At 44.6% G+C, this 14,637-nt stretch overlaps 2 protein-coding genes across 4 annotated transcripts; one reads left to right on the top strand and one right to left on the bottom strand.

Moving 5' to 3' along the window:
• Positions 1–2,659: 2,659 nt before the first annotated feature.
• On the top strand, positions 2,660–9,448 carry LOC125519753 (ubiquitin carboxyl-terminal hydrolase MINDY-2). Of its 2 annotated transcripts, none has more exons than XM_048684506.1 (12): positions 2,660–3,086; positions 3,232–3,350; positions 3,444–3,550; positions 3,671–3,758; positions 4,970–6,116; positions 6,206–6,260; positions 6,339–6,420; positions 6,509–6,589; positions 6,676–6,780; positions 6,951–7,000; positions 8,001–8,175; positions 9,122–9,448. In XM_048684506.1, exons 1-12 carry the CDS (start codon positions 2,897–2,899, stop codon positions 9,182–9,184), a joined length of 2,262 nt encoding a protein of 753 aa, XP_048540463.1. In that variant the 5' UTR covers positions 2,660–2,896; the 3' UTR covers positions 9,185–9,448. The 2 variants fall into 2 exon arrangements, with proteins under 2 accessions (XP_048540463.1, XP_048540462.1); XM_048684505.1 differs by having other exon boundaries at positions 2,662–3,086; positions 9,119–9,448.
• A 141-nt stretch (positions 9,449–9,589) lies between these two features.
• Positions 9,590–14,308, bottom strand: LOC125519754 (lysophospholipid acyltransferase LPEAT2-like). 2 transcript variants are annotated; one of them, XM_048684507.1, is made up of 13 exons: positions 13,708–14,308; positions 12,501–12,681; positions 12,349–12,408; positions 11,995–12,158; positions 11,858–11,921; positions 11,688–11,756; positions 11,508–11,603; positions 11,279–11,323; positions 10,850–10,920; positions 10,596–10,662; positions 10,432–10,482; positions 10,154–10,312; positions 9,590–10,072 (listed from the first exon to the last, which is right to left on the bottom strand). In XM_048684507.1, the coding sequence occupies exons 1-13, from the start codon at positions 14,196–14,198 to the stop codon at positions 9,926–9,928; spliced, it is 1,665 nt and encodes a 554-aa protein (XP_048540464.1). In that variant the 5' UTR covers positions 14,199–14,308; the 3' UTR covers positions 9,590–9,925. The 2 variants fall into 2 exon arrangements, with proteins under 2 accessions (XP_048540464.1, XP_048540465.1); XM_048684508.1 differs by lacking the exon at positions 13,708–14,308 and having other exon boundaries at positions 11,995–12,171.
• Positions 14,309–14,637: the final 329 nt, after the last annotated feature.

Raw genomic sequence — 14,637 nt, 5'->3', positions numbered from 1 at the left:
TCCACATAACATAATCATGTCTAATTTACACAGTGGTGTTTCAATTCGGAATAGGCTCTACACGGAAAATATGCGCATCGACATTGTGATTCCATTCAGGCGATCAGTTCCTAATTTTGTGAACTGAAAATCTTTAAATTTGTGTTCATGTTTAGTGCTTTTTTAGACAATTCTCGACAAATTCTTCGCACACAGTCGACCGTTTGAAGTTTCCTTTCATTACTAGCCTCATCTTGCTGTTTCATACGACTTCACTGTTGTACGTTTTCTGTTTCAACGGGCGTAGACGAATAGATTCACATCTCCTACTGCATTGCACTAATGTGCTCATGCGTGCATGTTATGAGCCGATAGCAATTGAAGTTTTCATACACGACTAGCTTTGTCTTGTTTTTCACACGACTTGCGTGTTGTAAGTTTTTCTATTTTCAACTGTCATAGACGAGTAGAACTACTAGACTGCAGTAATATGTTCAAGTGTGCATGCTATGAACCGATGAATTTGGGCAAAATCTTTGCACAGAGTAGATCGCTTGAAATTATGTTTCACCACTAGCTTCACCTTGCTATTTCACACGGGGAAATGTCAGGTGCTCCCATCCTTGGGGTGCTCCCCATGCTCCAACATCAAAAAATCAATTTCAAATGTTTCAAAAATTCTGGAAAAAAATCTGAATGTTCACAAGGAATGTTACTACAACCTCTAAAAATTTCAGGTTCAAACTGAAAATGTACACTGAGAAAGAAAAAAGACAAATTCAGATGTGAATAGTGTCAAATGTTGCTTTTGTCTTTTTATGGCACCATTCATGCTAGATTTCACATTTTTTTCTTAATGTTCATTTAGAGTTTGGACCTGAAATTTGTAGGAGTTGTAGTCACATTCCAAGTGAACATTCATGGTTTTTTCAAAAAAAAACATTTAGAATTGATTATTTTTTAAAAGTTAGAGCATGGGGAGCACCTCAAGGATGGGGGCACTTGATATTTTCCCTATTTCACATGGCTTACGTGTTGTACATTTTATGTTTCGACGATCATAAGTGAGTAGAACTACATCTCCCTCTAGATTGCACTAACATGTTCATATGTGCATGTTACGAACCGGTGAATTTTGGCAAAATCTTCACACACGCTCGACCGGTTGAAGTTTTCTTTCACCACTAGTTTCATTTTGTTGTTTCATACGACTTTCGTGTTTTACGTTTTTTGTTTCGCCGGTCGTAGACGAGTAGAACAACGTCTCCCTACTCACTGCACAAACATGTCACACATGGACGTCAGTCTACTGGAAAATAATTTGCACCCATTTGATTTTGTGGCTGTTGGATGAGCACCCGAGGGCTGCCAAGCCGGCCTTTCTCTTCTTTTTTAACACATGTTTTCATGTGAGGTAAGTTCACCACATGGATAAGGGGTGAGGTTAATAATTCGCGTGCACGTAATCAGACATCAAACACGTTGCATCTGGGGAGAAAATACTTTATCACTTCCTCCGTAAACTAATATAAAAGTGTTTAGAAACGCACTTATATTTCTTTACAGAGGGAATATTAAACAACCATGTGCATGTTTCTTCTTATTAAGATTGGGGAGAATGCAACAAAGCAATGTTGTGTAAAACATGGTTTTTAGTCTGTATTCACTCAACCGGACACAACTGACTCACAAATGCGAATACACCAAAATGATGTAGACGCGAATATACCAGAATGATGCAGACTACCAAACACACCCTCAAGATCCCGAAAAAGAGGTCTGTCGTCAGTACTGTATACGGATCTTGGGATGGCATTATGCCCATTGCCCTCCTATTCAAGCATGGACCAGATCGGGGTATTTTGGTAGGCCGTTGCTGAATCCACCCGTTCATTCATTCCAGCAAGCAAAACGTCGGATGGTCACGTGGTTAGGTGTGACCCTCCACGCAGCAAAAACGGCCAGGAGGTCTTAAACGCGGCAAATCCCTCGCGACGAAGCAAACCACACGCGAGGAGGCCCGAAACGGAAATCAAGCCTCCTTTTCTCCTGGCTTGGCATGCACGCAACTCGGACGGCCGGATCCGACGCCCCCGGGGCAATCCGACGGCCGGGGCTCGCAGAAAGGAACGTCGGTTCGTGCAAAAAGGCTCCAGCCAGACGTGCGGCGAGTCGTGCAACGACTCCTCCAAGCAAGCGAGCGCGTGCCGTTGCTTCCGTGCTAAGTTTCTTTCCGTGCGCTAAGCTTCGATCACCAATTCACCATGGTACATAACCAGTTTTTTTAAGGTTTGTTTCATCTGCTACCAAACTAAACCCTTAAAAACTGCTCGGCTTCGATGTTATCATCGGATGACAGTGCAGGCCTAGCTGTGGAGACAGATGGACACAGGAGCCGTTGGTTTGTTTGTTACAACTTGCAACCGTCTGTACATAAAATCCAAAACCCAATACTCCCGGCAGCACTTTATTAATTGCAAAATGGCACGGGGATCGAGTCGGAAGGCACCAGAACAGCAGAGAAGAGGACAAGGATCCCATTACGGCAAACCCCGGGGACCAGATCGAGTAAACTGCCACCGCTCGATTAGTCGGTAATGATCCCCCATAGAGATTCCCCTAGTTTAGGAAACTTTGCTAATACCCCCCTGGATCCTCCCTCGCCTCGCCTCGCCCGCTCTTCCCACCTCATCGGCCAACCCAGCCAGACCAGACCCAGGCGGGCGCCCCACTGTCTCTCCTCTCCTCCTCGGTATTCTATTCCTCTCCCGATTTCGCCTCGCCATTCCTCCCTCCAATCCGCCCGGCGACGCCGCGCGCGCGCACGCGGGGTCCGACTCCTACGGCGCCGGCGACAACCCGGTGCTAGGGCTCCGGTGACCTAGGCCCTGCCCCGGGCGATCGCGGGGGGAGATCCATGTCCGCGGACACGCCCCCGCTCCCGCCGCCCGCGCCGCCGCTCGGCGCGCTGGATCCCGAGCCGGAGCCTGCGCAGCCGCTCGAGCCCCCCGAGGTGATGCACAAGACGAGGGCCGTTGACTTCCTCGGCCGCCGCACCCCCATCGTCTACCAGAACGACAACGGGCCCTGCCCGCTCCTCGCCATCTGTGAGAGCCCCCCTCCCCTCCCCTCGCCTCTCCTCCCCCGCTCGGGTCGACCCGCCGTTTTGGTGGATTCCGCGCGCGGCGCGGGCTGGTTTTGCTCCCGATCTCACCTGCGTGGGTTTTGGCGCGCCCGTTTTTTGTGCTGCAGGTAACGTGCTGCTGCTGAAGAACGTGATCAGCCTGAACCCGGATGCGGGCGAGGTGTCGCAGCAGAAGCTGCTGTCCCTCGTCGCCGACCGCCTCATTGACTCCAACAGCAGTGCGCAGGTTCGGCCAGCTGATCAGCATTCCCGCCGCTAATAAGTTTGTGGCCGTTTGCGATGTTCTTTTCTGAAAATAGGGTTGGGTTGTGACTCGCAGGGCAGGGACGAGGAGTACGCCCGCAACTGGGAGCACAACATCTCAGACGCGATAGACCTTCTACCGCGCCTCACGACTGGCATCGATGTGAATGTCATGTTCAGAAAGTGCGTTCGATGTTTCCAGATTGATGTTTTATGGGTGCCCCTGGGTGTGTGTGTGTGTGTGTGTGTGTATGTATGGCATTTAGTCTGTTGTTCTGAGGTGCATTTATGTCAACGTTGCAGGGTTGATGACTTTGAGTTCACCCCAGAGCGCGCCATATTTGATCTTCTGGATATTCCATTATACCATGGATGGATAGTCGATCCTCAGGTATTACTTATCCCTATGACATATTAGGTTTACATGTTGCTTTCCTGCAATGACAAACCACACTACGAATTGGCTGTTACATGACCAACAAGTAACCTTTGATTTTGCTTGGTATTTATTGAGATTGGTATAGCCTGTCTCACCTAACTTGCATACAACAGCCCTAATACTTTAGGTGAAATGTAAATTTTTGACACATGAATGGCCAGGTTCATAAACGTGAGAAATCAGTATTTGTATGCCCGTGAACTTGATTAAAGGATTCAATGCTATCTTGCATATGGTCTTGGTACTTTTTCCATCCATGTTTATGTTTTTCAATTTTGGTAATCACACTATTGCATAGATGATGAATGATGTAGAATATACGCATATGGGGAATACTTAAAATATATGTGTATAAAACATTGACCGCTGTAGAGTGTGCAATGTCTTTGCTTCCGAAGGCATTATGCATGTGCAAGAGTGCAAGACTATACCATCTTTAAAATTTGGGTCTCCCTGAGTTCTGAGCCCTGTCAGCAATATTTACTACATATTCATTCTTAGGAGATATTTTTATTGTGATTGTTTGTGTGACTTTATTCGGTCTCTGAAGTCTGTTTGCTTGCAATTGCATGCCCTTTATCTGTAGTGCAGAGGAGTTCCCTGCTTTTACTAGCATTGGGATGTTCATGTGACATTAGTTTTCTTTCTTTTGACCTCTTGGTATTGGTAAAACGTACCACATTTTGTACGTTAGGTTGCTACCAACTGTATTCCAGTCTGCAGCCTAAACCATCGGTCATAATTATGGCTATTCTGTTGAGATGAATTGTCAACTGAGGGAACCGATTCTCTTACTCCGATGCCCCTCACTTTCACTCTTTGTGTTTCAATTGTCACTTGAGTTGCTTCTGCAAAAGGTTATGCTTGCATACGGACATTATATTTAAATTCCAGTGTAGGTTTAGTAGACTTATTTTTTGTACTAAAAAACTCAATAATTGATGACCTGTTTATGTTGTGCAATGCAATTCCACGAACAAAGACGCATGACTAACACGGTTTCTGACTGTATGTATGTGAATGCTAGCTGTGCTCTTGTTCAACATCCATGTCTGCTTAAATGTGTCACGTGACTCATGACTACAAAGTAGATACAGCATCACTTTATTAGCTGTGCCTATAACATCACTGACATGCTAATACTGCTTCATATCAATTTCTAGGATACTGACACTGCTAGTGCCATTGGATCAAAGTCATACAATGCTCTTGCTTCTGGGCTTGCTGAATATAAGTCAGAGAAACCAGCAGAAGAGGATAAACATGTTGCAGAGGAAGAAACTGTTGATTTTGCTGCCGCAACAGCAGCAGCATTAGGGGTTCCGTCACCTACTGTTTCTCTAGGGAAATCATTTGATGAAAGTACACTCTCAGATTCAGCTGAACTGCAAATGAGACGAGGTGACCGTGAGGAAGACGAGGAACTAAGGAGAGTCCTTAGTCTATCCAAAGCTGAAAGCACGAATGTTGTTGATGGATCTGTTTCCTTCAGCACTTCGCAGAGTCATTCATCCTCCAATATAGAGGATACACCACGTAGTGAGAGCTTTGTATTAGAGGCACCTGAGGTGGTAGGACTGTCAAATAAAGAGGAAGGTAGTCATGATTCTACATTACAGAACACAAATTCTGATGCTAATGTTAGTGAAGTTGCGTCTTCAGAATCTGAACAAGCTTTGACCTCTAAAGAAACAGAGGAAGATGGGAAAAGGGATGCGTTAGTAGCGCACCTTGATATACCTGTTCAATCTTCAGAATCTACTGTTGCCTGCCCTTCTCATGAATCTTCTGTTCTCGATGGCGAAGCTTCTGCTCCTGCTCCTGCTCCTGATCTCGCTGAAGCTAGTAAAGAAACCCGCAGAGAATATTCTACTATGCAAATTCATGACACTCAGTCTTCTGATACTGCCCCTGAGGTTTCTGATACTGAGAACAGCTGTGACTCGGCAACTGTAACTAGTCAAGCTACTCCTATGGGTGCTACACCTCAGGCTTATGATACTGCCCCTCAGGTTTCTGATACTGAGAACAGCTGTGACTCAGCAACTGTAACTAGTCAAGCTACTCCTATGGGTGCTATACCTGAGCAGGATGAGAAAGTTGCTTCTCTAGACACTGCTGTGCTTGCCTCTTCAAGCATTCAGGGGAATGAGCCAATCTATCAAGGAGAAGAGCACGTACTTGGCAGTGGAAACATGGCATTTCAAACTGAGGAGCCAGTGTATGAGGGTGAGGTGGTTCTTGCTGAGCAGGCTGACAAGATCGCGGAAAGTAGTCAATGCTTGGAAAATGGAGCTGCAGATCATCAATGTGAGATATTTTCCAGTTACCAGTTGTGCAATTGGGTCATGAATATCTATTCACAATATTTATCTTCACACTCCTTTGTTTGTTTGCAGGGGACCTGATTGATAATTTTCTACAGAGCACTGCTAACCAGCTGACTGTCTATGGGTACATATCCGTTCATAGGTTTAAGCGCATGGATTTCTCTTGTTCATAATTAATGTGGCAAAATTTTCATCATTACAGTTTGTTTTGTCTACAAGAGGGTCTCAAGGAAAGAGAGCTTTGTGTCTTCTTCCGCAATAACCACTTCAACAGTATGTTCAAGGTATGATAATTAATTAAGTCAGACTATTTAATTACTGTAATAAGCTATTAAGCTTGCTGTCTTTATTTTCTCCATGCTTTTTGTGCAGCATAACGGAAGTCTATATCTCTTAGCAACTGATCAGGGTTTTTTCAGCCAAACTGATTTGGTATGGCAAAAGTTGGATGAGGTATGTAATAGCCCTCTCCACCAACACTTCTATTCACTTGAAATGGAAGTTACTGATTTGTTTTGTTCTCAACTGGCAATCATTAGGTGAATGGAGATGGGGTTTTTGTCACTAGTAACTTCACGCCATTTACGGCTGAAAGTCCCAGAAATGATTCATGGAATCAACAGCAGGCCATGACGACTACTGCTGTATGTGCAACATCAATAAATTTTTGTGATTGTCATTGGGTTCTATTACCTCCGTCCCGAATTAGTTGACTCGGATTTGTCTAGACTCGTTTTAGTGTTAGATACATCTGTATCTAGACAAATCTAAGGGAGTATAAGATTATATAATCCATTGTCTATTCTATGTGCAGGACTATATTGCTCAATTTGACAATTCCGCTCTGCCAAACTCATCTGGAGAGTATGCCCCTCCTACTCTTCTTTTTTTGCCAAGTTCTATGTTGGCCGAAAAGCAAATCTTATCCAAGTTACTATTGCATAACTTTTAACCTTTGCAACCATGTTAATATCTGTATTGTCAGATATGATGTGATATTATGATGCCAGTTGAAGCTATGTACAGTAGTATTTTCCCACTCTGCTGTTCTTAGTTATGCCTTTTGCTGTTCTTGGCTCTGTTCTGCACTTCTGCTTGTTTTAGGTTTGCAATCCAGTCTGTTCTACCGAGTGTTGTGGCTATTTCCCGTTCTAGTTCCTTGCCTGGTTGATGAGTTGGTTGGGGATCTTAAATTTTGTATTGAACTTCTCATTTCATGCTTGGCTGAATGACCGATATGGAGAGTAGGTTTTATGTAGAGTATACACATGACATGCTGTAAAAATGTTAAAAGGTTTATCTAGACATCTGGTTGCAAGGCGGCGGTAAAGCTGTTGTCTTGTGACCATGAGGTCACGGGTTTGAGTCCTGGGAACGGCCTCTTGCAGAAATGTAGGGAAAGACTGCGTACACAAGACCCTGCACAAGCAGGAGCTACATGCACCGGGCTGTCCTTTTTTTATCTATACATCTGGTTACTTAAAATACTGCCGGCAATCATAGTTTTAGATGCATTATCAGTATGGTATGATGGATCTCTGATGCAAAGAGATGGTTGTAGGCTTGTAGCACCTATGTGGTCTAGGTTAACCCGTTTAACAGGCTAGCATGATATTAGCCTGACTAGGAAAATGTGTATGAATTATCCTGTTCAACAAGATAGCATGACATTTAGCCTGATTAGGAAAATGTGCGCGTGTTAGCCCATTTAACAGGTTAGACTGACTAGGGAAATGTGTAGTGATAAAGAAAATTGCACAATGCATGTTTGCAGGCAATAGTAGAACCCTCAAGTATACTTGTATTTGCACGTGTACATTCCCAAGGCCTAACCTGTGCGCATGGTTTTCTTTTATATTGGCAGCTCGGATTTAGAGCTAGCTATCGCACTTCAACAACAGGAGTTTGGGCAGCAACCTCAACGACAGGAGCCTCCACCACAACAGCAGCAGCCTCAGCAACAACAGCAGCAACAGACGCAAACACACCAGACACCCAATCAATCATCAGGCCGGCCAGGACTTGTTGTTGGCCCAAGGGTATGTTTCCTTTGGCTTGATGCATGTTGCTAATATAGCGAACGTTTAATCATCACGGCCAGTAAACATCTACTCCTCTGTTCATTATTATAAGACGTTTTGGATATTTCAATATTGGACTACATATGGATTGAAATGAGTTAACAAACACACTAAAACACGTTTATATACATCCGATTCAGAAAAAAGTTACAACATCTTATAATAGTGAACGGAGGGAGTAATTATCACGCATTGCCTGCTACAATTATTATATTCTTTATGTCCTGACAACTGTCATCCCATTAATCCCATAGTTAAAGGTCAAATGTGGGAGATTTGTGAACCTGTATATACCATGTTGCAAAATGCAACAAGTACATGCTATAGTTTTGACCTAGTACTTTCATTTTATTTGAGTGAAACATGACCACAACCCAGCGTGTTTGGTTTGGGGTAATTAGATCTAGGGAATGGGAATTTACGGGGTACGAGACTTCAAATCTATTGTTTGGTTGGGGGATTGGGAATTCAGAAGGGAATAGGCATGGGACTTTAGACTCCAACTCCCACCGTTTTATTAACAGGGGAGGGGGTGGGAATCACTTTTGTACTGAAGTTATTTTAATGTCAACTTGTGAACCATCTATGTTGTTGCTACAATGTCAAAAACTACCTATTTTCCATATTTTACATGAAATTAATATATTGCACAGAACCAGTAATTATCCATTTAGTCATGGATCCTAAATAGTAAATTCCTCTGTAGTCCTTGCACTGAAATTTATCATTCCTGGTGTTTTTAACAATTCTTATGGTATCAATGATTCACAATCGCTTAGTAACCAGGGGCGGCCTATCTTTGTCCTGGCCTACTTTACACATTTTATATCCTATATGTAATTCTTATGCAGCCGGTTCATCCTTTCACTTGTCTGAATCACTTGTGGTTTCAATTCTGCAGCAGAGGTCAAATGTCCCACCGCCTGCAAGAACCGAGTCGAAGAAAGAGAAGTGCATTGTAATGTAAAGATATTCCAGGAACAGAACAGGAGAAAGGAAAAAAGAGACAAGAAGCACCATACATATACTGTAAAAAAAATCTTCTTGTCTCGTGCCACGGCACGGCAGACTAATATTTTTAGCCAGCCTCCTTGATGCCGTTTCTTGTTTTTAGCTCTCTTCGTTTCTCCTTTGTTTTCTCTTGTGTAAATACCCTCTCGGAAAGCCATAAAACGTGAAAACAGAGGTGCTGTCGATGTGTTGACCCTGCAATGTGATTGATCAAACTCAACTCATCGTCCACAAAAAACCGTCTTGCCTACTGAGTAAACTCAACTCATCGTCTTGGAAACGCTGCAATGTGATGACGTGTGACTTGTTTTCTCACACTTATCTCAGTTATAAGTGTTATGATCGTGCAGTACTAAAGATATAAACGTGCAAGGGAAAGTCAGAATTATCTCCCCAAAAACTTCTAGTTGATGTTACAGGTGCTTTCTATGTGCACATCCAATTCAACAACCATATGCAGAATCCATTGTGCCACAACACTCCTATCTACGCATATCCCTTCGAAGAACAAATGGAACAAAATTGCCGCACTGTACTGGTTAGCCAGTTTGAGATGCACAAAGCGGCAGAGGTATAAGCTGGACTTTGATCTGTCTCGACTAAACGGACAGTGGAGTGGCGCAATCACCCCTCTACACAAAGGAGGGGTAACAACTCCATCAACCATCAAACTGAGGGGTTACAACTCCATCAATCATCAAACTATCTCGATGTAAACCTCCCCGTTGATCCGGCCAGCAAAGAGGGCGATCATGAAAGGGAACCTCGCAAGGCATGCCACAAAGTCATCCCTGCTGATTTTGTCGTCGTCGTCAATGTCAAACGTCTCAAACAGCTTCAGCATCTGGAATCGGAGAACAGACAGGGTGAGTCAAGTCGGCACACTAATGTTGCATCCAAGTGGACCTGAAGGTCGAAAACTCACCCCATCGTCTGCTGGAGGAAGCATGCCCGACCGCAGGGCGTCGGCTAGCTGTGCAAGGGATATGTCAGAGGTCCCGGGGGCCTTGCATTTCTCGAAGGCGGTTTCGCACACTCCCTCAAACAATGGCTGCTTCCTGAGGTGCGCACACCCGACCAGGAACTGTGTACATCAGGTAGCGCCGTGGTAGCATGTTAGGAAAACATACAGCAAATAGCCTATGACGATACAGGGTAAACATATGCCAGCTACGAGATAAGACTGCGTTTCAAGTCCCATACCTGTCGGAATGTGATGGATTCCTTATTTTCAAAATCGAAGTAGTGAAATATCTGAAACAATTATGCGAGTTCAGCAAAGATGATAGTTTCAAGTAACTTTTCTGTCAATTTTGCTTCAAGGAAATTAAGCTTGATGGTATTTGCAGGGAGGAGAGTGTTAGTACCTTCTTGCATAGAGGACTGCAATATAGGCCAAAAAGAGCCCAAAAATCTTGTGCTTTAACACGTCCACTGCAAGAATTGATTAATTGTATTTATCACTACTGCGGAATGACAGAAAAATAATAGGCGTGTCTACTTATAAACAGAGAACTGAAATAATGTTGCATCCTTTAAGCAAGCAAACGTTAATGACCAAACTTTTATAATCTTCTATAAGGTAATCCAGTAGTTGTCAGTTAAGGGATGAAGAACTTACTCGCTGTCTGGATTCATAGCCAAAAAGTGCTCCAAGAGTTCCATTGCTTCTGCTGTGCTTACACCATACACCTGAGAACAGAAGTAAAAAAGAAAATCAGATACTATCACATAGCTGAAAGCAGTATTCACAGTACTTCGGAAAGAGCCAACATGTGAAATAAAACGCTGCGTGGATCATGGAAAAAAATCAACTACGTACAAGTCTACAACTATCATTCATCTATCCTCACAGAGAAGAAAAATGTCTCATTACAGTGAAGCAAGAGATAACTCTAGATGCACAAAGAAGCAAACTTAAAGGCAAATGAAATCAACGTTGTACCATAACATTTTCTTCAATAATAGCACAACTTCACAATCTTATGATGTTTCTTTGATAGGTTTGTTCACCAAGTTCTACATACAGTGTAATTTAAGAAAGACTTACTTCTTTTACCCAAGCCATTTCCACCATATAACTTGAGCAGTTGGCCTGCAAATGGAAACTCAGCTTATTAGAGTCAAATTCCTACTTCCTACTCAAGTGAACGCATGCCCATCTCCAGTTACCGCCATTTGAAATTCTGGAAGATTCCATATTGTAAGGACTCCAGAAAACAAGGTCAAAACTGGCACATGAATTTAGAATAGAGACAGTGTTGTAGGGGGCCTGTTACCTTTCCAGCTTCTTCTGCTCTTGACGCAATCATTGAATCAGCATATGAATAAGAAGTCGGTAAAACATTAAGGGCGTGTGCCATAGCATAGCTGGTCTGTAGAATAAAAATATCATGACCGCATTGCTACAGAAACCATAGGAGTTGAAAGGACGATTCATTTGAGTAAAACAGTATTACATTCTCTGCAAAATGAAGGGCATTCTCTTGCTTGATCTCAGGGGGGTAGACAATAGGGAGGTACTCTACCTGTAAAATCAATTATTCATATAAGGAATGAGCTTATTGTGTGAGGAATTGCTGCCAATAAACATGAGAGACAGTGGTTGAGGTGTGCAAGAAATGCAGACCTCCATGAAGTTGTGAAACTGGGTGAACATCTTGAACATGAGTGCTATTAGTGATATGTTTCCCCTGAAACACAATAACAATTATGACAGGGAACAGCACAAAAAGAAAAAAAATGTGTAATCTTAGAGAAACTAACCAGGATTGGTCAAAGTGCACATGGGGGTAACGAACAACAACTGGTTGAACAGGGTAGCCAGGTATGAATGCTCCATGTTGGAATGAAATCAGGAATCTCCCATTTGTTGTAGTGCCTTCAGGGAACAACAGGACACGCGGAAAGCTATTGCCAGCTGCCTTTCTCTGAAAGCACATCCTAAAATGTACCATATGAACACAATAACTAATAGACAATCAAGTTGTTTGTCTTATGTCATAGTATGAGTTTCATGTAATCAACTTTTAAAATCATTTACGCCGTGCACTTTAGATGACAAAAGTAGGAAGTGCAGAACAACTATGGGGTCAAAGGCCTGATGGGAAGCATCCTAACCTTTATTTCATTCACAGCTGACTTCCTTGAAGCTGGCGAGAATCTATCAACGTATATAACCTGTAAGATAGGTATAAATTGTCATAAAGTTTGACACTTGAAAGGAACTTGCAAATTGAGATGCTTCAAGAGGAGAATGTAAAGGCACATGCCTGCATTGCTCTTATGATTGTTCCAACAAATGGTATGGCATCATGGGAATCCGATGAAACAATGGTTGGGAACAATTCATAGAAGAAGTATATGGGATCTATGTATGATACATGATTGGAAACGACTATAGGTGCAAGCTCTCTAGGCGCAGGCCTTCCTTTTCGTGTGATCCAGTGATACCTGAGAGTACAAACGAGTGGCCAATAAATATCAGGCAGTATTCAATAGCATTATAAGATGAGAAAATATGATATGTATGCGGTCAAAACCAGAAACCCTCCAGTAAGTATAAACAAGCAGTAGAGCACATTGTACAAATAATTTTTCGCCAGTTAGCTTTTCATTTTATTTCAAGGAAGGATTGAAGCAAGGTTCCCCACCAGTCACCACTTTGACATCATTTTAAAAACATTCAATGAATTATATCCAAAACGTTCAAATTAGCAATTGCCAGTTGTGTAAAGAATAAGGTCGTACACCCCACAAGCAGAACCCATGAACTGTGCTTCCAGCATGGACATCATCATCATTTGAATTGTCTATACATTATTCCCATTTGAATTATCCACAGTCACACACATTACGGACCACCTGGTCCATGCCCCCAATTAACAAGGATGTAACCAAATTATCGGGAGTAATTTTGTTGAAATAATTGTCCTCTTCTATTCTTGGGTATAGCTCTCTCTCTCCTTGGGTATTAACAAGGATGTAACCAGCAATGTTGTGTGATCTACAAACCCAAGCAAAAGCTAACCAGAGGGAGAAGGACCGTGCAAGAATCAGTTTCCAACCTACGGTGAACTGTGATATTAACCAGACGGGCACTCCCGTTCCTGTCGGTCAGCCGTATTAAGTGCATGTCGTAACAAACAAAGTCACCCGCACGGTCCTTCACCTTCCGAGCTGATACGGCGTCGGCGTCGCCCCCACCAAACAAAATCGCTGCCCACACACGTGCCGCAGCGCAAATCCCCCCAAATTCTGCAAACCAACCAAACATCTCCCGATCGCGTCAGCCATCTGCGGCAGCTTCGGCATGTGTCGCCTCGCGGCCGAAACCTAATCATCTAGTGAAAAAACTCGAAGCTTCCCAGCGGCTCATCGATCGAGCGCCAAATGTTCAGATCAGATCGAAACCCAATCCGAGCAGAGCTGCTGCTGCTGCTGCTAACAGCGCTTGCTGAGGCAGAGGTATATACTGACCCGAAGGAGAAGAGGATGCAGCGCGCGGAGAGCCGGGTGACCCACATGAGCCGGCGGCGCCAGGCCGGCATGGGGCCGGCGCCCTCCCGCGGGCGCTCCCGCGAGTCGGTCCAGCCGCGCAGCGCCACCCACGTGGCGGCGTACCCGATCGCGATGGCCAGCCCGAAGAGCACGAGCCGCGCCGCCGCGACCGGCGCGAGCAGCAGCGTCCTGGCCCACCCGTACGGGCCGCCCAGCCACGGCGTCCTGTTGCGGAACGGGTCGGCGGGGGACGGGCCCGGCGGCCGCGGCGGGCGGCTGTCCCCCGAGAGGAACGCGAACGGGTCTCCGCCGTCGCACACCGAGGCGGCGGCGCAGAGGTCGTCGTCGCCGTCGTGGCCCCGCGCGTGGCCGTTGGCCGCGCGGGTGGGCGTGGTGGGCGTGATGGAGTCGGAGAGGAGGGGCGTGGCGAGGGAGGAGGCGGGGGTAGGGCCATGATTTCGAGAGGCCATGGATGGGGCGGCGGGGGGGAGGCCGGTGGGGACAGCGACGGCGGGAGGAAGCGGGAGGCTGGAAAAGGAGCAATGGAGGAGCCGAGTTATGGCTTATATGAAAAGCAAATAGCGAAGCGGAGGGAGGGAGGAGGAGATGATCGTTTTTGTGGTCGTGGGGCTCGTGGCCTCGTGGGTTCCTTCTATTTTGTTTTTGCGTTCTGGCACTTTCAGATATTGCTTTTCATGGATCGCCCCGGGTCAGAGAATGGTCCGAGATCCTTTTCCAGAGAAAAACTATAGAAAGCTGAAAATATAAAATAAAATTTGACGCAAGTAAAATTTGCAAGTAGCGGGGGGGGGGGGGGGGGAAAAACCGCAAACCTGAAAAAGGGCAGGAGTATTTGTTTGGATAAAAATTGGGGAAATGCAAACAAATATGGTCTCGTGAGAGATTCAA

This window comes from Triticum urartu, chromosome 7 (genome assembly GCF_003073215.2).
Source record: "Triticum urartu cultivar G1812 chromosome 7, Tu2.1, whole genome shotgun sequence".
Lineage (NCBI taxonomy): Eukaryota > Viridiplantae > Streptophyta > Magnoliopsida > Poales > Poaceae > Triticum > Triticum urartu.
This window is presented reverse-complemented; position numbering and strand designations above follow the sequence as displayed.

What these genes read in the sequence shown, in the direction of transcription:
- LOC125519753 (XM_048684505.1), top strand. Translation starts at nt 2,897, where the DNA reads ATGTCCGCGGACACGCCCCCGCTCCCGCCGCCCGCGCCGCCGCTCGGC. An exon ending in CTGCCCGCTCCTCGCCATCT is followed by an intron (nt 3,087 to 3,231) that starts GTGAGAGCCCCC and finishes TTTGTGCTGCAG; the next exon opens with GTAACGTGCTGCTGCTGAAG. An exon ending in AACCAGCTGACTGTCTATGG is followed by an intron (nt 6,261 to 6,338) that starts GTACATATCCGT and finishes TCATCATTACAG; the next exon opens with TTTGTTTTGTCTACAAGAGG.
- LOC125519754 (XM_048684507.1), bottom strand. Translation starts at nt 14,198, where the DNA reads ATGGCCTCTCGAAATCATGGCCCTACCCCCGCCTCCTCCCTCGCCACG. An exon ending in GTGCACTTTGACCAATCCTG is followed by an intron (nt 11,922 to 11,994) that starts GTTAGTTTCTCT and finishes ATTGTGTTTCAG; the next exon opens with GGGAAACATATCACTAATAG. An exon ending in AAATGGCTTGGGTAAAAGAA is followed by an intron (nt 10,921 to 11,278) that starts GTAAGTCTTTCT and finishes TTCTGTTCTCAG; the next exon opens with GTGTATGGTGTAAGCACAGC.